Source organism: Amphibalanus amphitrite, unplaced genomic scaffold, assembly GCF_019059575.1.
Source record: "Amphibalanus amphitrite isolate SeventyFive unplaced genomic scaffold, NRLGWU_Aamphi_draft 000299F_arrow, whole genome shotgun sequence".
NCBI classification, from domain to species: domain Eukaryota; kingdom Metazoa; phylum Arthropoda; class Thecostraca; order Balanomorpha; family Balanidae; genus Amphibalanus; species Amphibalanus amphitrite.
The window spans coordinates 219,000-243,259 of NW_024881794.1; the positions used below are offsets into that span (position 1 = coordinate 219,000).

Genomic DNA, 24,260 nt, shown 5'->3' on the forward strand with positions numbered 1-24,260 from the left:
GCCCGGTGGTAAATAACCCAGCAAATAGAGAGGTCAAATCCCAAGCGATATTTTCTGCAATATGCGGAATTTACGTTTGGACCATCTCCCGTCACCCCTCCTCCGAAAGGATAGGTAAAATGGGGAGCAACTGGTGATAGCGATCACTAAGGCGATCACTGGTGTTCCAGGGGGCGGGGCCATGTTTTGCAAGGACTTGCCCAGCTCTAATCGTGATTCCTCATTTCTGGCGCTCTACTGACAATTCTGGCGTGGTCCCGCCGGACCGCCGATAACAGTTCGTGGATTACAACAAAGTGGATAAATTGAAATGCGATAGATGTGTGCATTATTCGAGAATTTCGATGTATTGCACAGTAGCATGTGCGCTAACAATCATAAGAGTTATTTGAATGAATTTCATGTATTTGATTTAGGTGTTTTGGAGATGCCTTCTACTGGCTAATGTCTCATATGTTACGCGTTTGTAGATTCTTGAAGTTTTTGTTGATTTCAATTTCAATTTGAGTTTGTGCCTTAGGACCTAAATTTTGATTTTGTCAGGTAGATAGGAAGACCATTTATACCCTGGAAATTGGTTTGTTTATTACAAGCTGAAGAGTGGAATAAAAGTTTAGGTCAGGACTCAGGAGGCCAAGTTCGGTGTTGATATTTCATTTGTGTGCGTGATATTACATTTGTGTTTTTGATTTGTGTGCATGTAATATTACACGCAAGGCATATGCCTATTGCCTCATGCCATATTTAAACCATTTGATTGCCATCTGGCTATTTCCTACCAGATATCGGGATTTCTTACTTACAAAGGCTCTGTTTTTTTTTCATAAATTTAGTCCGAACCTTTTGATGGGAAGGATTCACAAGGACAGACCCACCGCTAAGCAAAGCTTGTTGCGATGACCCTGCCCTCTACCCTCCGATCGCGCAATTCCGATTCTATGGCATAATTTGGAGTCCAAAGTTTAACGTGCGCACAAAGCCGCGCACGGCCGGTCCCCTCGCTGACTTCGCCTGGCTACGGCCTGCCACCAACCGCAACCATACCTGTCAGGAGGCCCATAAATGTCGAGCGCCCGTCGCGCTTCGAACCCGGACTGTCATAACCGGGAACGCGTGCTCTCACCACGCGGAGTCCAACGCTCTAACCAACTGAGCTACGGGACCGGCAAATTGACTGGTTTGACTGGCTTTGTTAATTGGTTCAGTGATCAATTCAGTTAAAGGTAGGTATATGTTTATTATAAATACCATTATTCAAAAATGGTTATTGATATTGTGTTCTGTATAGTGGTGTCATATTCTTAGAAGACCCACCCTCGCCTTCCTCTTGTAGACATTGTTCACACAGGGTGACAACTGACAAGTAACAAGTTTTAGATGATTCTTGATGAGATCTTCTTTTAGATAGGTAGGCCAAGGCTCAAGGGGATGCTGAGAACAATTCAATGTTTTCTCATAAGCTTATGTGTCATATGTTAAAAAGTTGTTTTATGTTATTCAAGGGGATGTTCACTAGCTTTGCAATATCACTCAAAATTCTTGCTTGGTGTGGTTTTGTTTAGCCAGCTTCTGCAGCTTGCTGCCTTCAATATCAATATTTTCATGTTATATCCATGGGCGGCGCCACCGTGGGGTACGTGGGGTACTAGTACCCCACAGTCATTTGACTGTGGGGTACTGCATATACCCAGTACCCCACAGTCAGGAGCCCAATCTGAACTTTTTCAAGACTTTTTGGTAGTCGTGCAATGGCCCTCTAAAACCGTTAAATAGGTTCTAGCAGTGATCAAATAACTATTGCCGACAGAGGGCCAATGCTGAAAAAATTAACAGGCGGCTGTTACAGGCCCCTACTGATCGGTGGGGCGCTTTTAAGGCCTATCCTGTCGTGTATTCAGAGGGCTTTTATGTAGCTTAGAGGGGCCCCTGTCAAGCGATTAGGGACCCTTATAATGTGCTCAGAGGGCCCCGTCAAGGAATCAGGGACCCCTTCATGAGTTTAGAGGGCCGTCTCGTGTACGCAGGGCTTTTCTGTAACTCATAGGGCCCTCGTCAAGCGTACAGAGGCCCTTTAAGCGCTGGGGCCCTTCTGTCGCTCAGAGAGGCCTGCCAGACGTTCAGGGGGCCCTTTAAATGCTCAGAGAGTTTTCATGTAGCTCAGAGGGCACCGTCACGCGCGATTAGGGGCCTCTTCATGTGCTTAGAGGGTCCTGTACTCAAAGGGCCTTTATGTACCTTAGAGGACCCCGTCAAGCAAGCAGGGCCTTTATCATGTGCTCGGAGGGCCCTCACCAAGGAATTAGGGGCCCCTTCATGCGTTAAAAGGGCCCTCTCTTGTACTCAGGGCTTTTCTGTAGCTCATAGGACCCTCGTCAGGCGTTCAGGGGCCCTCTAAGCGCTGGGGGGCCGTTTTGTCGCTCAGAGAGCCCCGTCAGGCGCTCAGGGACCCTTTATATGCTCAGAGAGCTTTCTTGTAGCTCAGAGGGCCCGTTACGTGCGATTAGGGGCCTCCTCATGCGCTTAGAGGGCCCTGTCGTGTACTCATATGGCCTTTCTATGGCTTAGAGGGCCCCGTCAAACATTCAGGGACCCCTGCATGCGGACAGAGGGCCCCGTCGTGTACGTGGAGGGTTTTCTGTAGCTCATAGGGACGGCCCCCTCAAACGTTCAGGGGCCCTTTATGCATTTAGAGTGCCCTTCTGTCACTTAGAGAGCCCTACCAAACTTTCAAGGGTCCTTTATATGATCAGATAGCTTTTATGTAGCTCAGAGGGCCCCATCACGCGATCAGGGGCCCTTCATGCGCTCAGAGGGCCCTGTCGTGTACTCAGAGAGCCTTTATGTAGCTTAAAGGGCCCCCGTCAAGCAATCAGGGACCCTAATTATGTGCTCAGAGTGCGCCCATCAAGGAAGTAGGGGCCCCTTCATGCGTTTAGAGGGCTCTCTCGTGTGCTCAGAGCTTTTCTGTCGCTCAGAGGGCCCTGCCAGGCATTCAGGGGCCTTTTACATGCTCAGAGAGTCTTCTTTAAGATATGATGGCCCCGTCACGCGCAACCAGGAGCCTCTTCATTTGCTTAGAGGGCTCTGTCGCGTACTCATATGGCCTTTTCTGGCTTAGAGGGCCCCTTCATGCACTTAGGGGACTCTGTCGTTTACTCAGGGCCATTCTGTAGCTCAGAGGGGCCCGTGGAGCGTTCTGTATGCGCTCAGAGGGCCCTCATAAAGAGAGGGCTCTCAGGGGCCTATTCATGCGCTCAGAGGGCCTTGTGTATTCACACGGCCCTTCTGTAGCTCAGGGGACCCCGTCAAGTGTTCAGGGGGCCCCTTCATGTGCTCAGAGGCTCTTTCTGTAGCTAAGAGTAAAGCGTTCAGACTCCGGGCCAGGAAAAGCGACCCGACTCTGCAGTCGGCTCCATCCTCTATCCCCAAAAAGATTATGTAACACTAACACTTGTCCCGTTCTAAAAGCACAATTTCTTACCAAAAATAATGGATTTCAAATTGTGCATGGTAATTACCTGGAAATTGTGTCTTAATCAACCCTCGCCGGCTGAGGGGCCGGCGGGGCCTAAGTTTTTTTTTTCGCGATAGCTCCAAACACGCCGGCGATAGAGAGCTGAAACTTGGCATACCTGACCTTTGATTCAAGCCGGATCTTTTGACACCAATCGCACTTTCGGGTCAGGTCAGGTCACTGACTGATGACGTCATAAGTGAACCTCTGCAGTCTGCACGGTCTTTAGATGTCGCAACTTCGCAACGCCCTCACTGCCATGAGATGTCACAGGGAAATGAAACTTGCAGGATCTAGTATCCATTATGAGTCTCACAACTTGTACTCGTATATCTCGGATTTTTCCTAAAGATCATATGAGGTCAGGTTATTTTCGTGACCTCACTATTTAAAGTGAATGGGGAAAAATGAAAACTAAAACTGCTATTCTGGCGCCGGGAACGATCTCCTTCTATCTCAAGCATAATTTCATGCACTTATTGTAAGGTTTCATGCGTTACTTTTGCAATGTTGACCTTGCTGACGTCACTTATGAAGTCATTAAGGTCATAATTTGTCTTCAATAACTCCCGATCAAATTGAGCTAGCGAGTCGGGAAAGCCACCAATAGACTCAGGAAGACCTGCTGAATCGAATGATATGCGACATGACCTCCTTCGATAAGTTGGTGACCTGGGGTCGCTGACCTGACCGTGACCCGAGGCAACACCCTAGGCTGACTTCACTCAAACAAAAAGTATATGATTCGACGCGCCGGAGCGACGGCGACACGATGCTGCCAAAATCGCGGCTCTGTGGCCGTTTTTTGCGAAGCTATTCATCAAAAACGGAACCCTACCTTGGGGCACTTGACCTGATCTCAGAGGTCACCGGTTGATCTAGGACCTTAAAATCGGGTATCAATCTCTGAATCTTGTAACGGCACACACGCTCGTTTTTTCCGCGACGCGCTAGCTCCACCAGGGGCGAAACGCCGAGGGGGTCGTTATTGCCCCCCCCCCTCGGTCGGCGCGTATGTAGAAAACCAATAGGTCCGGCGAGGGATATACACTATACAGTAAGCAGTGCACAGTGTTAGCTGCATACAGTAGCACCCCGTAGTTAAAAAGTAGTAGAAACTCGTCCATTTTCCGTAATATTGTGACGGGTCCGATACACCAGCAGACGCCTTTTCAGTTTATTAATTCTTCAGGAAGTAGGCCTGCGAACACACGCACACAACAAGCAAAACCGTTAGCAACTCCAAGCAACTCCATGCACATTGCACGCTGCATAGCAGGTCATGCGGCAGCCACCACGGAACACAACCATGCACAACATGCAACACACACACAACAACACAACATGCCGTCGCGAGCAGACGAGGACGCAACATGCCGTCGCGAGCAGACGAGGACACCAAACCCAATAAACCAAATATGTACATGCCCTGATCCAGCACGTCACATTCCTCCCCTCACAAATCCAGCCTATCGGGGGCCCTCCTTGTCCTTGTACTTCGCCGCCTGAGTCCCAACTGTTGCTCTGTGCGCGTTGCGCACCCCACCGGCTCGCTATCCAACAATGGAGGATTATCCAACGGGCCAGGGGTCACCTCCGAGCTCGCTGCCTGTCCTGATTCGAAGTCGGCACCGCTGTTTCCATCTTCCCGACGTGAAACCTCCTCTTCGGCCCTGCCATGTGAATCTTCCGCAGAAACAGCTTCTGACTCGTCTTCGCTGTCGGGTTGTTGAAATTCTCCTTCATTCGGCGTCTGATCCTGCCGGTCCCTCTGATACACATCATCTCTATCCCTCCGGTCATGATGGTTAACATCGACTTCAGGCCTGTCAGCATGTCTTTCATCATCTCGACTGTGGCAGGGTTTCAGCCTGTCATGGTGAACCACCTGCCGGTACCTGTGCTTGTCTACATGCTTGATTCTGTAAGTCAAGCCATCCTGCAGCACGGCTACCACTTGGTACGGCCCATGCCACGGTCTTTGAAGCTTCGGTGAGCGGCCCGGGTATCTAACTGGTTTGAACAGCCAAACCCAATCCCCAACCTTGTAAAAGAATTGCCGCACACCGCTTGATTGCCGCTCTCTTCGTTTCTGCGCTTCTTTCGCGATGTTCTCACGTGCCCTGCTTTGTGCTCGAGACCAAGCTTGCGTCACTTTCTGAGCGTAACTCTCCCTGTCATTGCCGGCTCCTGGAGAGCCTCCACCGCACGCAACATCCACCGGCAGTCGTGGTTGTCGACCATAGAAGAGGTAGAACGGCGTCTCTTTTGTAGTTTCATTCGCGCTTGTTCGGTATGCCATCATCACGAACGGCAGCTTGTCGTCCCAGTCTCGCTGATCTTGTGAAACATACATGGACAGCATTGTGCACAACGTGTGGTTGAAACGCTCCGTTTGTCCGTTTCCTTGCGCGTGATACGGCGTCGTCCTCGACTTTTTTATATGCAGACGCTGGCAGATCTCCTGGATCAGCGATGCTTCGAAATTTCTTCCCTGGTCCGAATGAATGACCTCCGGGCAGCCATGGCGACAAATCAACTCCTCCACCAAGATCTTGGCCACCGTGTCCGTCCGCTGGTCAGCCAGTGCAAAAGCCTCTGTCCACTTGGAAAACCCGCACGTCACGACAAGGATGAAACGATTTCCTCGATTAGTCCGCGGGAAGGGACCCGCGATGTCCATGGAAATCCACTGCCACGGTCTCACTGGTTTTGGCATTTCACCGAAAGGCGCCCTCCCAGGAGCAGGAAGACTCTTCTTCATCGCACAAAGACGGCACGTCCGAATCCACGTTCTCACATCCTTGAACATTGTACTCCAATAGAACCTCTCTCTGATCTTTTCCACTGTTTTTGTGACTCCGAGGTGACCCGAGGCGGGATCGTCATGACACATCGCGAGGACCTCCTCAGTTAGAGATCGGGGAACAACCACTTGCAAGTGTTCCGTCGCGTGGCGCTTGTACACGCATACCAGCCGGCCCTGTCCGTCGACCTTCAGTCTGTTTCGCTGCGACATGTAGTGCTTCACCGCCGAAGATGCATCAGAGGGACATCTCTTCCCCGTTCTCACCAGCTCCATGACTACTGCTATGTCCCGATCATCACGTTGGGCCAGCGCCATCCCGTAGTCATCATCCAACGTCACTGCAAATACCGGAGCATTGACCTCGCTGTCTGTCCCTTCCACTGGGCCACGCGAGAGAGCGTCCGCGTGTGGAAGTGTCGGCCCCGGCCTGTACTGGAGGTCGTAGTCGAGCGCCTCCAATTCAAGTATCCAGCGAGCAAGCTTGCCTCGTGGATCCTTACTTTTGCGGAGATGCACCAAGGGGTTGTGGTCCGTCCGCAAAACAAATCGGCGTCCATGCAGGTACACACGAAATCGTCGAGTGGCCCACACAAGGCCAAGGCACTCCCGTTCGGTCGCCGAGAACTTCCTTTCAGTTTTCGAGAGGCTGCGACTGGCGTACGCCACCACTCGCTCCTGGCCTCCTTCTTCCTGCGTCAGTACCGCTCCAATCCCTACTTCACTGGCGTCCGTGGTCAAGATAAAAGGAGCGTTGAAGTTCGGGTAGCACAGCACAGGTGCAGATGTCAGCTTCTCCTTGAGCTGTCGGAACGCAGCGTCGCATTCCTCCGTCCAGACGAATCGTGCACATCCCTCTAGAAGCCGGTGTAGAGGTTTCGCCACGTCTGCGAACTGCGGAATGAAGCGTCGGAAGTACGAGGCAAGTCCAAGGAATTCTCTTGTCTCCTTGACTGAAGAAGGCGTCGGGAAGTGTTTTACGGCCGAAACCTTCGCGGGGTCAGGCGAAACACCTTCTCCACTGACGACATGACCCAGAAACTGAACTTTCTTTCGAAAGAGCCGACACTTTTCAGGGTTCAATGTCAGGTTGGCAGAACGAAGGGCCTGTAGGACGTCCTCGAGTCTCTGCAATGATTCGCCGAAGCTGCCTCCGAACACGATTATATCATCAAGATATACCAGGCAGATGTTCCATACCATTCCCGTCAACGCCACCATCATCAGCCGCTGGAAGGAAGCTGGTGCTCCCTTGAGGCCCATTGAAGTGACATTGAATTCGAAGAGGCCCTTGTGAGTGGTAAATGCTGTCTTGTGTTTGTCCCGTTCCTCTACTTCTTGCTGCCAATACCCACTTTTGAGGTCCAGTACGTGAAACCACTGGGCCCCAGAGAGGGCGTCCAAGCAGTCATCAATCCTTGGCAGAGGAAAAGCATCGCTGATTGTGTCTGCGTTCAACCGACGATAGTCAATGCAGAACCGAATGGATCCGTCCTTTTTCTCAACCGGAACCACTCGTGCCGCGTACGGAGACGTACTCGGCCTGATGACGTCTTTGCTCAACATGTCCTCTACCATGTCGTCCAGCCGCTGACGGGTGTGGTGGTCCACTCTCGTTGGTTGCGCTGCTCTTGGAGGCGTACCCTCTGTCCGAATTTCATGCTTCACAATTCCAGACCGTCCGAGACGTCCATCCGCTGGGAATCTGTCTTGGTAGTCGTGAAGTAGCTTCTTAGCCTGACACTGCTCTTCTCGTGACGTCAGATCAGAGTCAGTGACCAGCCTCTCAACAAGCGTCTCCATTTTCCGTTTCACTTCTTCCGACTTTTTTCCGACTGATTCCCGAACACTCCTGACGTTCTGAGCCAGGGACTCATGAACTCGCGCGACACGTTCGACGTGCCCCAGCGTGGTCCCCTGGTGCAGCTTGACAGGTCCTTCTCCCGGATTCACGAGCCGAACAGCGATCTCCTGCCCTTCTCGCATCACGTCCAGTACCCGGGCTCCCACTACATCGTTGGCTTCTTCAAACGTAGGGTCTGGGCTATACATGACCTCTTCCTGGATGGGAATAGCAGCTTCTACGACTCCCCTTACAACAATCTCATGCCGCCCAGGCAGAACGACCTCGCGAGTCAGTCTCACTCGTGCACATCGCGGTTCTGCTTCTCCTTGGGAGGGGGTCGGAGATGAACATGTTACATCTTGACTTCCTATGGTTACTCTGCCCGACGTCCAGTCAATGGTAACAGTTGCTCCCAAGCGTCTCATCGCATCGGTCCCGATCAAACATTGCGTGTTCATAGACGGCACCACATAAACAGGGTGTTGCAGGAGAACTGAAGAACCAATACATATATCTGCCAGTACTCGGGCCTCACAGGACAAGGGCTTACCGTCTATCGTCACTGGCTGCTGCTGCGAAAGACAACGCCGCAGCTCACGTACACCGGGAACACTCGACCCAACCAGCGTGCATTCCGCTCCCGTGTCCAGCAACCATACTACCGATTCGTTCTGCACAGAGCCCCTGACATACACAGCCCGACCACTTGGAGTAACATAGGACGTCGTGCCCACCAACAAACTGTCGGGAGAAGACTGGTGGTGGGCACCTAAAAATCCAACTTAACACGACACCCACGCGCTATGTGCCCCATCTGACCACAACGATAACATTGAAAAACGGCTCCTCCTTCCTCCCCACCTGCAGAGTTAACAGGACACTCACGCGCCATATGTCCCACTTCACCACAGCGATAGCATTGAGCACCAGATCCCCTTCCACCACCGCCGCGATTTGCACCTGGGCCACGAGCAGCACCCCCATAGCTGCCACGACCGACGCGTTCCCCGTGTCCACCGAAGCCACCTCCACCACCACGAGGGCGAAAACTCCCACGGCCAGGAAGGGTCAGCCGCCCGACATGTGCTTGAAGATCCGCCATAGACGCCGCCACCGCGGACACCTGGTCTCGAAGCTCCGCGACCTGAGCATCAACAGACGGAGTGGTCTCCACCCGTCCCACTGAGGCCTGCCGACGGGAGAGCTGAACTTGCTCAATCCGGCGTGCGCTGCGTTCTAGATCTGCAAGGGAACCCCGTTCTTGCTCGGGTGCCTGAAGCATCAATGCCATACGCAAGTCATCATCTAGCCCATTGATGAAGGTGGCTCGCACTACGCCCTCTCGCGGTACCACATCCCAGTCCGGATACGCTCGCTCAGCAAGCTCCTCCAACTCGTGCATGAAATCTGCTGTGCTTTGTCCAGACTTCCTTCGAGCAGAACTGAGCTGCAGCGCATAGTCACTCTGGAGTCCTGGAGAATCATATTCATCCATGAGCGCCTTGTACAACTTGTCATATCTACTCTTTTGCTCTGCAGGGAGGTGCATAAAAAAGTCATATGCTTTACCAGCCAAGGAAACAGACAACTGTGCCAGCTTCGTAGCATCATCTCTCCATTCATTGATGCCTGCACATTGTTCAAATTTATGAAGAAACCGACGCACACTGCCACTGCCATCAAAATCAGCTGGTCGCACCGCCTTGCTGCCGCCAGGTGCCATCGCGTACGCCTTTATCTCTTCCTGAAGAAAATCACTGTCCGTTTCAGGCTTGATCATTAGCTTTGTTGCCACCAGCGCCTGCTGTCGCCACCGCTGCCACCAGTGTGACGGGTCCGATACACCAGCAGACGCCTTTTCAGTTTATTAATTCTTCAGGAAGTAGGCCTGCGAACACACGCACACAACAAGCAAAACCGTTAGCAACTCCAAGCAACTCCATGCACATTGCACGCTGCATAGCAGGTCATGCGGCAGCCACCACGGAACACAACCATGCACAACATGCAACACACACACAACAACACAACATGCCGTCGCGAGCAGACGAGGACGCAACATGCCGTCGCGAGCAGACGAGGACACCAAACCCAATAACCCAAATATGTACATGCCCTGATCCAGCACGTCACAATATGAACAATAATTGGCAGGCTGGCAATTTATCAAAGCATCTTTGTCGTGACGAAAGGAAGGCATTTCAAATAGATGGTAATTTGGCAAATAACGCTGGTTATCTTTGTTGCTAGGTAATAGGTATGCAATACTGCATTAAGTGTTTTTAGTCTTTTGGCGAGGCAAGCCGGTCCCGTAAGCTCAGTTGGAAGAGCGTTGAATTCCACGTGGTGAGAGCACGCGTTCCCGGTTATAACAGTCCGGGTTCGAAGCGCGACGGGCGCTTGACGTTTATGGGCCTCCTGACAGGTATGGTTGCGGTTGGTGGCAGGCCGTAGCCAGGCAAAGTCAGTGAGGGGACCGGCCGTGCGCGCGCACAGGCCAGGCGCAGGCAAAGTCAGTGAGGGGACCGGCCGTGCGCGGCTATGTGCGCACATTAAACTTTGGACTCTAAATTCTGCCATAGAACTGGAATTTGACGATCGGAGGGTAGAGGGCAGGGTCACTGCAACAAACTTCGCTTAGCGGTGGCTCTGTCCTTGTGAATCCTTCCCATCAAAAGGTTCGGACTAACTTTATAAAAAGAAAAAAGAAAAGCATCCAGGTTCTATCATCTTTCACTGTCGACTATTAGATTGCTATTGCAAGTGCCTTTAACCCACGCCGTGCTGGTGGTCGAGCTGAACACATCTGACGTGTTTTCACCGCTCTAGCACGTCTCTATCAAAAGTTATGGCCACAAAACTACTGGTGACCGTTCATGACCTGAGATGACCTCAGGGGCATACAGAGGGGTCACAGGTGCAGTTTTCCGATTCAGTGTGTATATGTAAACATAACACACTGAATCGGAAAACTGCACCTGTGACAAAACGCTCTCAAACATCGGTTCATACGTAAACGTATGAACCGATGTTTGAGAGCGTTTTGAACGACATTCGTCCAAAAGAGGCGCATTTCAATTTTCTCCCATTGACTTATGGTCACTTGACGTGACCTGGTGATCTGACCTTGAAGACCCGGGTCTGAGATTTTCACATGTGCGGAGAAGATGTATGATGAACAGGTGTACCAAAAACGGAGGCGCTGCGCGCCGCCATTTTTTAAATATTTGCAAAAAAACTGACCGGGGGGGGGGGCGTAAAAACTGCCCCCCTACCCAGCACAGCGCGGGTTACGCCATGATAAATATATGGGCCCTTTTCACCGCGCAAGGGCCCTTTTCACGCATGGGCTCCTTTCACTATGCATGGGCCCTTTTCACCCTAGTACCCCACAGTCAAAAATTCGTGGCGCCGCCCCTGGTTATATCAATATTTCCAAAGTAAACCATAGTTGCAAGCAGGCTAGGCTAGCCCTCTACAGGGAGAAGTTTTGGTTGGTGCCTGCCACATGGTAGGATTTTTAAAAATGTTATTTTTTTTTGCTTTAAGACTGGATGCTATTTCAGTCTTTATTTTCTGAGTTACATATAGCAATAAATGTCTTTTTTGTGTCGCAAAGTTAGGCAAAGCCACACATTGCTCTTGATAATTTTGCAAGTGCAGCTGTTATCAAGTACTTTCAAACACATTCTTCCTTTTCAGTGCATTCAGTTCAGTTTGTTCAGGCTGGTGGCCACCGATCTGGCGATGAGGTGTCAGCGTCTGCTGCTGGAGCTGCTGGGGCAGAGTGTCTGCAGCAGGACCTCCCATGGACCCCTGCTGGGCCGCCACCGCTGCCCCTGGCCCAGTCGGCTCCCAGTTCGCCACTCCTCCTCTGCCCCACCACTAGTGATCGAAGGCGTCGAGTACCAGCCGGACGACTGGACCAACGTGACGCCGCGCATCCTGGAGCACGTGGGCCGCCGTCTGCACGAGCAGCCGCAGCACCCGCTCTGTCTGATCAAACAGCGCGTCACGCGCTACATGCACTCGGCGTTCCGCAACGCGCGCGGCAACCCGCTGTTCTCTCTGCACGAGCGGCTGGGTCCGGTGGTGAGCGTGGCGGCCAACTTTGACTCCCTCCTGGTGCCCGCCGACCACCCGAGTCGGCGGCGCAGCGACAACTACTACGTGCGCCGCGACACGGTGCTGCGCGCGCACACGAGCGCCCACCAGACGGAGCTGCTGACGGCCGGCCTGGACGCCTTCCTGGTGGCGGGCGACGTGTACCGACGGGACGAGATCGACCGCACCCACTACCCAGTCTTCCACCAGATGGAGGGCGTGCGCGTCATGAACCGAGAGCAGGTCAGAGCCGGCGGCGTGGTCGCTGTTGTGACATGTGGCACGTAGGGGAGAGTGGGGCACATTCGTGCATGGGGCACATTCGTTTTCAGCAGTTTATGGGAACACGAGTGACTGCACGAGCTCAAGGTAAATTATGGAAATATGTCTATCATTGCCGCCCTTCGTTCACCGTAGAAGACAACACTGTACCTGCTGTCATGCTTGATAAAAACGCAAATTTGTAATATTCGTGAGCTTTCCAAACTTTTCTCATATCATCCATTTTCGTGATCCTGACTCGGAAATGTGGTTCAGCTTTTCAAAATTGGGGGTGAAGAAGCCCACTCTATTCACGGAACTGCTGCAAACTTGTTTGTTGAAAAAGTGTCATTTTTTCAAAAAGAAATTTTGAAATATATTACTAATAACGTTGTGGGGCAGGTTCGTGTACGCACTGCCTGGGGGCACATTCGTGCATATTTTTTTTTAGTTTTTGCGATTTATGACTTTATCTGTAGTAGGTTTCTCTAATGACGCTCGCCTGACTCAGTCTCGACTGCTTGCGACGTCGTGACGAGCAATTCACGCGAACTTGGCGAGGTCACGGAGGCCGGCAGTTGGCACATTCTTGTTGGCCAGCCCATTCTTTCTACATTTGTTGTGCAATGCATTCTTGTCGAAAGGAATCAAGTGAAATGACCCCCTGCCAATTTCCTTTGGTAAATTTCTGGTAATGCCCGGTAATTTCTCGAATTTTGCCGGGTGAACGGAAGTGCCCCATCTCTTGAACGAATGTGCCCCATAGGTGGGGCAGTTTCGTGCAAATGTTCAGAGTTAATAAAAGTCATTTTTTCTAATGGAAGCAATAATTTTATAGGATAACTTTTAAAGAGGAAAACTATCTGCAATAGTTCCTTTCCATACTACAATCAACAATTTTGCCATTGCACTAACCAAAGAACAGATATATGGGTTTATCCATTTTTTGCACGAATGTGCCCCACTCTCCCCTACTATGTGCCTCTCTCAGTCGCATGGTGATACAGGACGAGCAATGACCAATGAGCATATTGTCGTCCTCTGTGAATGCGTATTACCGTCCTCTGCGACATGTTCAGTTTATTTTACGATATTCGGAAATGCTGGCCCTGGTCACATTATAGCTGATTCCCGGTACTTATGTTCGTACTTCCGTGTCCCTTCTCAGCTTTTCGGAGTGATGGCGGACCCCCAGCTGCGGCTATTTGACCCGTCGCCCGGCCCCCGGCGGCCAGAGAAGCAGGAGGCCCACTCACTGGAGGCCGTCAAACTGATGGAACACGAGCTCAAAACCTGTCTGGAGGGACTGGCGAAACGACTGTTCGGCGCTGGTAGGTGACGTGAAATTAGCTTTATTTTTATTACCTTGAGGATGGCCAGCTAATATTTGTATTCACCATCATTTTTCGCCATTGTTTAGTAGTGTGTTTATCTAGCATTTTACGGAAACAGATGTGGACTGACGTGTCTTGATGAATATATGAGTGTGGGATGCTGCTACTGTCAATCCACTGTTGAACGACTTTGCTAAGTATGCAATATATCTGACAGACATCGAGTACCGCTGGGTGGACTGCTACTTCCCGTTTACCCATCCCTCGTGGGAGCTGGAGGTGCGACTCGACGACGACTGGCTCGAGGTGCTCGGCTGCGGAATCATGGAAAAGCGGATACTCGACAATAGTGAGTTGACGACCGAACATTGTCTCAAACAGTTTTGGTACGGCACAACACCTAACTATCTCTAACATATGTTTTTGACACATTCTCCTAAAATATCCATAGTGGATTATAGTGAAATATAAGTGAATGTCTAATCATTTATTTGTTATCTAGAGCAACGGACCAAGTTATGTAATCCTGCTTTTCCATCAGTTTTGTTTTTGTCTTCAAAGTTTCGGACGTTGTGTCTTGGTATTTAGGCACTAGAGCAGAGCATCTTTTTCTCTGGTGTAGACTTAACTACCTAATTCCTTTGCGAATCAACCGTACTCGTGCCGTTGTTCTGACCTTTTCACTCTCCTCAGGCGGCGTGGGCGACCGGATCGGCTGGGCGTTCGGCCTTGGTCTGGAGCGGCTGGCCATGAAGCTGTACAACATCCCCGACATCAGGCTGTTCTGGTCGCGCGACTCGGGCTTCCTCAACCAGTTCAAAGTGGGCGACTGCGAACAAAGCGTGCAGTACAAGGTGGGTGGGAGGCTGCGGGATTGGGACGGCGGGAGACTGGGCTCGTGGTGGGATGCTGTAGAAAAAGGAGATGTTTTGGTGGTAGCATTTTTTCTTCTTCGGTTGATTAGCAGGTGGTCTGTTGAGCTAGCTGGCTGCGCCAACAATTACTGGGTAAATGCCAGTGTTTGTGCTTTTTAACAACAAACGTAGCAAAACATACATTGGCGATGCTGATGCTCATTTTACCTATGGCTACTGGCTTAGTCGTTTAGCTGTGATGCTTCATACTGGTGCACACGATTGAGCTATGAGATTCTGTCTGCTCCGGTCTTCTTACCATGGTACGCACTACGCAGCTGTGACGTGTACGTTTGTTGTGTATTTCAGCCGGTGAGCCAGTACCCGCAGTGCAGTAACGACCTGAGCGTCTGGCTGCCCGGCTCTGGGTACTCGGCCGCCGACTTCTATGACCTGGTCCGGTCACTGGGCGGAGACATGGTGGAACAGGTCAGTGGAACCGGCTCGGATTCACGCCGATCGGATGAGCTGTAATACATTTCAAACTCGAGGGGAAATATTCTGTGAATAATATACGGCTCGGGCTCACTCAGACGGCAGTTGGAGAATCTGGGTCTGGCTGAAATAAGTTGCCTCGCAGGCACATCGTCAAAGCTCAATTATTCCAGCTATGCTATCCTGCAACCCCTTTAAACCGGGATATATGGTCATCTGGCCTTTGATTAATGCAACGGAAGGTGGAAACGTGCAACGCCGTGTGGTATGTCTAACCTGGAACAGTATGACGTGCCATCCCACTCACGTCGTGCTCCGTGCCTCCCTCAGGTCACTCTGGTAGACGAGTTCACCCACCCCAAGTCGGGCCGAGCCTCGCACTGTTACCGCATCGTGTACCGGCACATGGAGCGAACGCTGACCCAGGCTGAGGTGAACAGGCTACACGAGGCGATCGGGGCGGCCGCCACTGAGCAGCTGGGCGTCCAGGTGCGGTGACCCCGCCAGAGTCACACCCGCGGGTCAGCCGAGAGGCGGCCACAGTGGGTGGGGGTGGCCAGTCAGGACCAGTGTGATATAACTGCCGTTTTGTTACGATTTGTTGTGAGGATATGCAGAATAGGTAAACGAGTGTTGATAGCGTTTTGTAGGCATACGTGCTAACTAATGATGAATAAAGGACATGTGATGACGGACGCTCTTCCTTATCGATACCTGTCCGTAGTTCAAAAACATGTTTAAACACATGACGATCATTTATTGATAATATCGAGCCACTGATGTGCTGCTGTTTCCAGTATCTGACGCAGAGATATACGTATCTGTGACATATCTGATCGGTGTGCGCCGGGCGCGGCGGCGCCCCGCCCACACTGAAAGCTCCGAACTAGCGCCGCTGACCCGCCGGTGACCTCTGGGGTCACTGACGGCGCCCCGGCGGTACCTACCCCTTCACAGTCCAATTTGCGCCGCTCGTCATACATCGTTACGCACGTCGGGACGCACAGTCAAATTCCAACCCCTGTTAGCACAACACGGATACGACTCGGCGCTCAGAAAGTCCTCATATCGTGGACACCTGCATACATACACTGTTCGATTTCCTCGATCACATACCGCCAAAGTCCTGTCTTGGCTTTCACGGGTTCGAGTGTCACTCGGTACACACTACTCACTGGTCTGGTTGCGATTATCTCACTGTACTGTACACATAATTTCACCAGTCTGGGCTACCAAACACATATATCCACTGTCCGCTCGCCAGTGACGTCTGACGTTCTGTCCAGTTTCGCCCGACGGCCGTCTGTGATCGCGGGCAGATCCAGTTGTCCGCAGACTGCCTATCGAGTTCAGCATTCCATGTGTCGACTGGACTCGTGCTTCCATCCTGGACTCATCCAACGGCCACCAGGAGCCGCCTTTCCAGCCTCCGACACTCTTCTGTCGCTCAGAGACCGCCAACTCCGGCGTCAGGCCGGGCAGGTGGCGACACATTCACTAAAACGCGAACATCGAGCGCCCAATGACGGGCAGAGGAGGGAGCGATCGCCTCGAGTGGACCGCGGCGACTACGGACTAGCGGAGTGGCGCGGCGTGGCGGACACTGCGGATTTATCACCTGGAGGGGACGCGGGGCGCGGGCCTTAGCGGGCGTGCGCCGACAGCCGCTGCGGCACGCCGTTCAGTACCCGGTGCTTGAGCACGTCGTTCTCATAGGTATCCACCTGCTTCTCCCGGCCGTTCTCAAACACTCTGCCGGAGGAGAGGGAAGGGGTCAGAGGTGACGGGCTCCGCACAGCGGGGTCAGGTGAGTCATACCACTCGGTGTCCGGCCGACACGGGGGCACCGGGTCCCCGTCATCAGTCAGCAGGCACCTCGTTACGGCTGGGTACACCCGTCACAGATGCAACTTAGCAGCGAGTTATAGCCGTGGGGTCAGTCGTGTCTACTGTACACCCGCCGCTACTTCGGGCGTGCACAGACTACGCCAGAGACAATCTTCTAGAAATGGAGTCGGGAGTGAGAGCCATTCGGACAATGGATACCTCTTAAGTACCCATCTAACAATTGAAAAGTACGGAATCCGTGAAGATCAATTCCCCAATACCAAGTCAGCCATCCAGGTCGTGTTCTGGCACTCACTTTCTGGTGGTGATTTTCTTTCCGTTGACGTATTTGGTGCTGGTGGAGGTGCGTTTGACGGCGTGTCCGCCGGGCCCCAGGTGGGCGCTGAACGACTCGGCGCCCACGAAGCCGGCGCCCGGCTCCATGTCGTCCATCATGCCCATCATGGAGGCCATCATGCCCAGCGAGCCGCCCAGGCCGCCGAACGGCGAGAACAGGGCCGGCGACATGAGGTCGGGCGCGGCCGAGTGCTGCCGGCGCGCCGCCCGCCGGCCGGCCCGCGGCTCCATCAGACCGGACGTCAGCAGGTCTGCAGACACACAGACAGACAGACACACGGTCAGTCGGCAGCGGCGGTAAACAGTGGACGTCGGCCGGCGCGGCAGTCAATATTGATACCGACCGGAGCGCGGGGGACGGTGTAACCGAGCCTCAGACAAACGCCGGCAGTGGTCCGCCGGGAAAATGACAGCTGGACGATACAGCAGACATAGCAGCGACATTCAAGGGCGCTCTCGTAAATACGACGGCCGAACTATTTTCAAACAATCAGCAGGAAAATAAACAATGCTCAGGGGAGACCAACAACAGCCCTAACGCACGACTCCCCTCCCTCCGCAGTCCGTCCCATTCATGCTTCATGCATTCATACATCGACACAGCAAAGTAGGCACCCATGAACAGTGAGCACACAGCCCTTTCTTGAAGTCGGCACCAACTCACCATCGAGCAGGTCGGCCAGCGGGTCGCCGCCAAAGAACTCCCGGAACACGTCGTTGGGGTCGCGGAACGCGTGGTGGCTGAAGAAGAAGTCGTCGTCGAAGCCGCCGGCGTGTTGTCCGCTGAAGTGGTGGTGGTGCGGCGCCGACGGGCTCGGGCCGCCGCTCCGCACGCCGTCCTTGCCGTACCGGTCGTACGTCTTCCGCTTCTTGTCTGCGGGGCGGAACGGGATGCGGTCAGAGGCGGTGAGCAGTGTAAGGTGCGTGGGAGGCGGTACTGGTGGGTCATAACTGATCCTGATGTCCTAGGTGGCCGTCACACGGCTCCGGCACTGAGTGGGTAAGAACAGCTACCAGAGGTGATTTAAAAGACCACTGAAGACCCATGCTCATTGCAAATAGTGCGGGTGAGCTTTGTGTTTTGCGTCAGGAGTCAATGAGAACTACACTTCATCTCGATCGCGCATCTGGAAAAAAACTTCGGACGATGACAGGGCAAAGCCAGTTTGGAAAACAGGCAGTGTACTAAATGAAATGGTATGCTGCGCGGTGGATCGTGTTGTCACTTGTCAGTAACCGTTTAGTTGTTTACGCCCAGGCAGTGAAGCCTGAAATGGCTGCTGCACAAGGCTGCAAAGGATAGGAATGCTGTTTTGCAGCAGCAGATGCCGCAATATTAGAAAATTATGTTAACACTACCGAAAAACATCACCACAAACCAAAATATTGAAACATCTAAATACTAGGAATGGGATTGTGGACGATATTGCATCACAACTAAGCATGCGCTACGTATCCGAACAGAACTCGATGATTAGTGGGAGCTTCTTGTCTGACGCAACCATGTCCGACCTGTAGGAATTACATGAAGATAAGGGTACATTATTTGTCGTAACTAAGACGTTCTGCGAGTCGGGGACCGACAGCAGCTGCTGGAGCGGTGTCTCGGACGAGTGACGACACAACTAGTCCACACTAAACAGAACAGCAAAAATCTCGGACCTCGGACCACCGGCACACAGGGTTAGAGAGTGAGCTGTCGACGACCACCAGCAGCCGCAACTGAAGTAAATCATCTACCACACTTTATCTCACATCTATTCTACCTCTGGCTAGATAGACACGGCGGTCGGATCATCAGGCCGCTGGGGTCAGTCATCACCACACAGGGTTAGTGTTTTTAGGAACGGAGTGCGCTGTACCGGAGAATCGGAATCCGGACGATCCGAAGAAGCCGTGCGCGCTGTGCGGCCGCTGAGAGGCGCGCCGGCCCGGCCCGGCCGAGCCCGACCGAGCACGGGCGTCGTACGAGCGGCGCTTGGACTCTGGGAGGGCGCCACAGAGAGGGCTCACACGCGAGCCCGAGCGGCGGGCGGTGACGGTGGGAGGTCGATGGTAACACTCACAGTGACTACAGTGACTTGTGGAGCTACACAATTCCTCTCCAGTGATTTAACACGACGGGACTGATCAACCCCAACGGTGAATTGCATTTCAACGATGCAGTGCAGTCAATTATGCGTCCAGATGGACCACACATTTTAACGGCACATGAATTCATAGATATTTCAGATCGGCGACTCAGACATTCTAAACAACGCAAAAAAAAAAAACGGTAATAGCCACAACGGGCGGACGAATATGGGATCTTGGGTAGGTTCCGTGGGGTTCACTCACCGTCTGAGAGCACCTCGTAGGCCTCCGAGATGTCCTTGAACCGCCGAGTCGCCTCGTCCTTATTGTTGGGGTTCTTGTCCGGGTGCCACTTCAGCGCTAGCTTACGGTATCTGAGGGAAAACGATAGTTCCTGGTTAGCTCACGGCGACGATGCGGCGCTAGTGTCGCAGCCACTCTGCCTAAACGCCGACACGGGGTAAGTGGAGCAGTGAATCGCGGCGACAGAAATGGCGCAGTGGCGACAGCAGTGACGCAGCAGTCCGACTGCCATGAATGAGTGGCCGCCGCAGCACGGCCCTGCCGCGTGCCGCAGCGTGCATCGATACACTGTGCAGAACAGCGCATTCTGGGGCGCCGTGCCAAAACACTCACGTAGTGACGAGCTTCAACAAACAGCAAGGGTGGCACCATATGCTGACCCACGGGTCTATATCGATACCATTTGAAGTGCAGAAAATTACATATGATTATGACCTGATAAGGCGACACGGCTTCAGTGAGAATACACACACGACGACCTGCAGGCATTTAAAACGCCTAAAATGCGCCCCACTCTGACAAAACACACACGTTGGCCGTTGACTGATAAGATAGACGCCACCTCATCGCATGGTTGAGCAATGAGCAATCAGCCCTCTTGAAGGGTATCACAGCCAGGTCGCGGAAATAGACCGGCGGAAAATGTGTCAGAACAGCAAAAACTCGGGCTGGGGCCGCCGCCAGACTGTCCGTTTTGGTCCTGCGCTGAGCGGCGGGTCGGGTCGGGCGGTGGCTGCCCGGTCGAGTGTTGGCGCCGCGGCCGACCCGCCAGTGCCAAACGTCAGTGGCCAGTAGGAACCGGTCCGTCCGGCCGAGCTAATGAGCCGACACGCCGACTGCGCCGGCCGCGGCGGACGCTGGCACGGCCGTCCCGACACACAGCCACTGTCAGTGTGTCAGTGACACTGTGTCAGTGTGTCGGCTCTGTGTCGATATTGGTCACACTGACCCGTTTACGGCCACTTTGTGTCAGTGCATCGGTGTGTCGTTATTATCGGAGCCGGTTTCCGGCAACAAACCAACTCTTCGACCGCTATCAGTTCGGAGGGCGTCGAGGAAACCCACGGTGCAGCTGGCTACCCAGCAACCGGCACCCAACCACAGAGGCACGTCGCGGGGCGTTCACGGCTGCTACAACAGGCTCAGTGGAGTATGCGGGTACAGAGAAACAGAGCCGTGGGAGAACCACGGCTCCGAGAACCACGACTCCCGCCTGCCCAAGCAGTGTCACTCTCACATGAGCAACATCACCACCGCGGCGGCAGCCGTTCAAACCGCAAAAAAATGTGCTGCCACGACGACGGCAGCAGACGCATACGTTAGACTTATCGTCAGTACCATCGCTTGAAATACTTTCCATCCAACAGCACTCACTACACGGCACCCATTCGGCAGTAGCCGTTCAGCACTAAACTCGCGCGCTGTCGGCTGAACCCGATTGCCACTATCATTCAAATGCACCAGCCGCGGACACGTCCAAGCCGCCGCGGCTGTCCTGTCAGCGCCGGACGAAGGTCAGCCTGGCGGCCGGCCAGCGTCTGCCGGATACATCAGCCCGGCGTGCTCAGAGAGCTCGCTCGGGGAACTGTCCGACGGCCCGCCACCGGCGCTGGAGACGAGAGGGCCTCTGAGACTGGCCGGTCGGCATCGGGCGCCTCAGGAACGGGCAGCTCCAAATGGAAATCAGCAGCTACTTTGATCAGCTCTCCGGCGCAGTGATCTCGGCAATCACCGGCGAACGAGGGGGAACCGCGGCGGTTTCCGGCAAAAGTCGGCTGTATTAGTTTGGGATGCTCTGCTCCGTAGCCAGGAACTAACCACATGGCGCACCTCGAGACAACTGCCAACTCAATGATAGATAGCAGCAATCATCTACATCAAAGCTAGAGTCACGGCCATCGCGATACGTCAATGCTGTATAACTAGCTGATCAGATAGCCAATTACCGGTCGGCACCCATAGGTACTTGGTATCGGATATCACGCTTGTGATCGGAGAACTTTGGAGACACATACAGAACACAGTTCAACAGCAGCATCCAAGGTATCTCATCGATGTTCCATCGATCTCAGTTACATTTCGCGTCGTCTGGAACGATCGATCGGAACTTTCCGAAATGATCTCATCGATGTTCCATCGATCTCAGTTACATTTCGCGTCGTCTGGAACGATCGATCGGAACTTTCCGAAATGACCTCAGCATAGCGTCAAGACATGCCGCATCACAACACTGCATATGCAATGAGGCCACATACTTTGTTTTAATAGCAAGCAGAGCTCCGCTCCATTAGATATCCCGGGACTCCCCGACAGTTCCCGGCGAGGGGTGACGGGTAGTGCGGGACTGGGCCCCTCCGGTCGGGCCTCGCCGTATCTACAAACAATGATGTTGAGCCTGCTCATGTCTCGCCGCACATCCTCCCCGCCCCGACATGGGACGGCGGGACACCGACTGACTCCGCCTCGGCGCCTCGCGTCCGGCCGGCCGGACGGGGCACCGACGCGCCCCTGAGCCGATCGACCCGTGGGGGCGCCAGGAGGGATCAGCGCGTCCCCACCGGCCAGGTGACCTGACAGGGGAGGGTGAGCTGTTGTTCAGGGGTATCGGGAATCGATCGGATGCGGACGGGGCTCGATCGGGACGCCGGGAGGGACAGGGGGCCGAGCAGAGAGCTCACGAAATGAATACCGAATGGTGAATACGCCAGCAACTGTTTCGCAACTAAACCAGAGAGCAGGCACCACTCTGAAATGTTGGTTGCAGCTTTTAAGATGCACGATTCTCCTCCATAAATATGCACGACCACCATTCCTTATCTAATCACTCAAAAACTTTAACTCACTACCTCCGCTTGTCCGGTCCATAAAGTCACTCATAAGCACAATTTATCTCTCAGGAGATTACGGCAAAACACTACATAACTGACTTTAGCAAGACCGTTTTGGCAGTCATGAGACAATCCGCTTTCAGCGAAGCGTCTCTGCTAAGCCTGGTTTACAGGGCGTCTGAGCCGGCCTCGGCGGGTCGTGCACCTGCCCGCGTCTCCATATGTGGAGAGCCGTCTCCGGGACACGACAGTGAGCTCGGACCGGCCCCGGCCCCAGTCAGCAGGCCGTCACCCGGCTCACAGGCCGGCCCCTAATGGCACTGGACAGATGGGTGTCCGCACGGTGACCGCCTGACCGGATGAGGCTATCAGGCTTCTAAGGAGCAGTCCCTCCCCGTCGGAAACTGGCCGCTTCACCATCGCTAATTTGTGGAGAGAAAACATGCACAGTCGGCTGAAACATGTGATGTTGCATCCAATGAGGCTACGAGTGTGAAAACCTTCGGTTCATCCAAGTCACATACGCGGAAGTCGCGTGGCATATCCCCGCTACCATGCAAATATATTCGCTTAGAACGCAACTGAGCTCACAGACTCACTCACCAATCGGACTTGTTCCAGATTAACTTACTCATTCCTCACCTTTTCGGATATGCTTCATCCAACCACACTTTCAATTGCACACGCCAATCATCTACTTACGCCTTTTTGATCTGTTCGACGGTGGCTGATTTGGGCACGTCTAGCGTCCTGTAGTAGTCCACCATGGTGGCCGTGGGAGGTCAGGCCCGCCTCCGGCCTGCAACACGAAAGGTCACCGGTCAGGTCACTCAGAGGTCAATCCGCGAGAGGTTGGTCCGGCGTCACACTTTGGCAGAGGACTAATCGCGGCGTGTTGTCAGCGTGGCAGCTTTAATAGCAGTCCATCGATATTGCTCCTTCCTTATCAAACTTATAGGACTTATCCACCAATCAAAACTCTAGCTACGTTCCTCTCTGTCACTGTTTGAGGATGATTAACAAACCCCGACAGATCACTGTTCAAACTGTTTAAATTGATTCAGAACCGGAAATCACGAAAATGAAACGACGCCATCGGGGCCCCGGGAGGGATACCTAGTCATTAGTCAACTGCTTGCTTATCCAAGGGTAAGAATTCTGGCTATTACTGTACATAACTTTCGCGCGCGTAAACCTAAAAGGGATTCGAATCGTGGATCACGCATTCCATCCTTACCCTTCGTTACTTCCAAATTCGATTCGCGGAAAAGTCCGGACAGGTCTGAAGCTTTACAAACAGTTCACGGTTGTCTTATGGGCGCCAATAAATGCCAAGTTTCAATTATTCAAAAAACACCTTTCATTTCGCTGTTGTCTATAAAATCAAGACAATACAAACAAGCTAAAAGACAAACAAATAAAGCATACAAGCAAAATTACAAATATAAATATAGCATACAAAAAATGGTTATTAATTTCAAAATGGTTTAGCTCTGAAACACAAGTTTCGGTCCCAAAGTTTCCATTTTCCCACCGTATGAAACACATTAGTTGTACGTGGCAATTAAACGACGGCTTCAATGGTTTCCTTTTGGAGAAAGGGTTTGATTGAACCCGAGAGGAGCGACGGGAACGCACGGAGGAGCTTTAGGGAGGTT

At 52.9% G+C, this 24,260-nt stretch overlaps 2 protein-coding genes across 17 annotated transcripts in view; one reads left to right on the plus strand and one right to left on the minus strand.

Moving 5' to 3' along the window:
- The first annotated feature begins 28 nt into the window (after positions 1-28).
- Positions 29-15,909, plus strand: LOC122387821 (probable phenylalanine--tRNA ligase, mitochondrial). 5 transcript variants are annotated; one of them, XM_043378340.1, is made up of 7 exons: positions 29-296; positions 11,869-12,513; positions 13,700-13,862; positions 14,083-14,214; positions 14,559-14,719; positions 15,089-15,208; positions 15,545-15,909. In XM_043378340.1, the coding sequence occupies exons 2-7, from the start codon at positions 11,914-11,916 to the stop codon at positions 15,710-15,712; spliced, it is 1,344 nt and encodes a 447-aa protein (XP_043234275.1). In that variant the 5' UTR covers positions 29-296; positions 11,869-11,913; the 3' UTR covers positions 15,713-15,909. The 5 variants fall into 5 exon arrangements, with proteins under 5 accessions (XP_043234275.1, XP_043234276.1, XP_043234277.1 ...); XM_043378341.1 differs by having other exon boundaries at positions 29-277; XM_043378342.1 differs by having other exon boundaries at positions 289-321.
- Positions 15,910-15,948: 39 nt separating this feature from the next.
- The window catches only part of LOC122387822 (dnaJ homolog subfamily B member 6-like), a 56,343-nt gene continuing 48,031 nt past the window's right edge, over positions 15,949-24,260 (minus strand). For 5 of the 12 annotated variants that reach the window (XM_043378345.1, XM_043378346.1, XM_043378348.1 and 2 more), the window contains 6 exons: positions 23,305-23,401; positions 19,736-19,845; positions 19,261-19,383; positions 18,063-18,272; positions 17,358-17,649; positions 15,949-16,966 (listed from right to left, as the gene is read on the minus strand). In XM_043378345.1, coding sequence (XP_043234280.1) covers positions 16,858-16,966; positions 17,358-17,649; positions 18,063-18,272; positions 19,261-19,383; positions 19,736-19,845; positions 23,305-23,369 — 909 coding nt within the window. In that variant the 5' untranslated portion in view covers positions 23,370-23,401 and the 3' untranslated portion in view covers positions 15,949-16,857. Of the gene's footprint in view, positions 16,967-17,357; positions 17,650-18,062; positions 18,273-19,260; positions 19,384-19,735; positions 19,846-23,304; positions 23,402-23,839; positions 23,902-24,260 lie in introns of those variants that run through there. The other 7 variants (XM_043378357.1, XM_043378356.1, XM_043378353.1 and 4 more) reach the window with 3 other exon arrangements.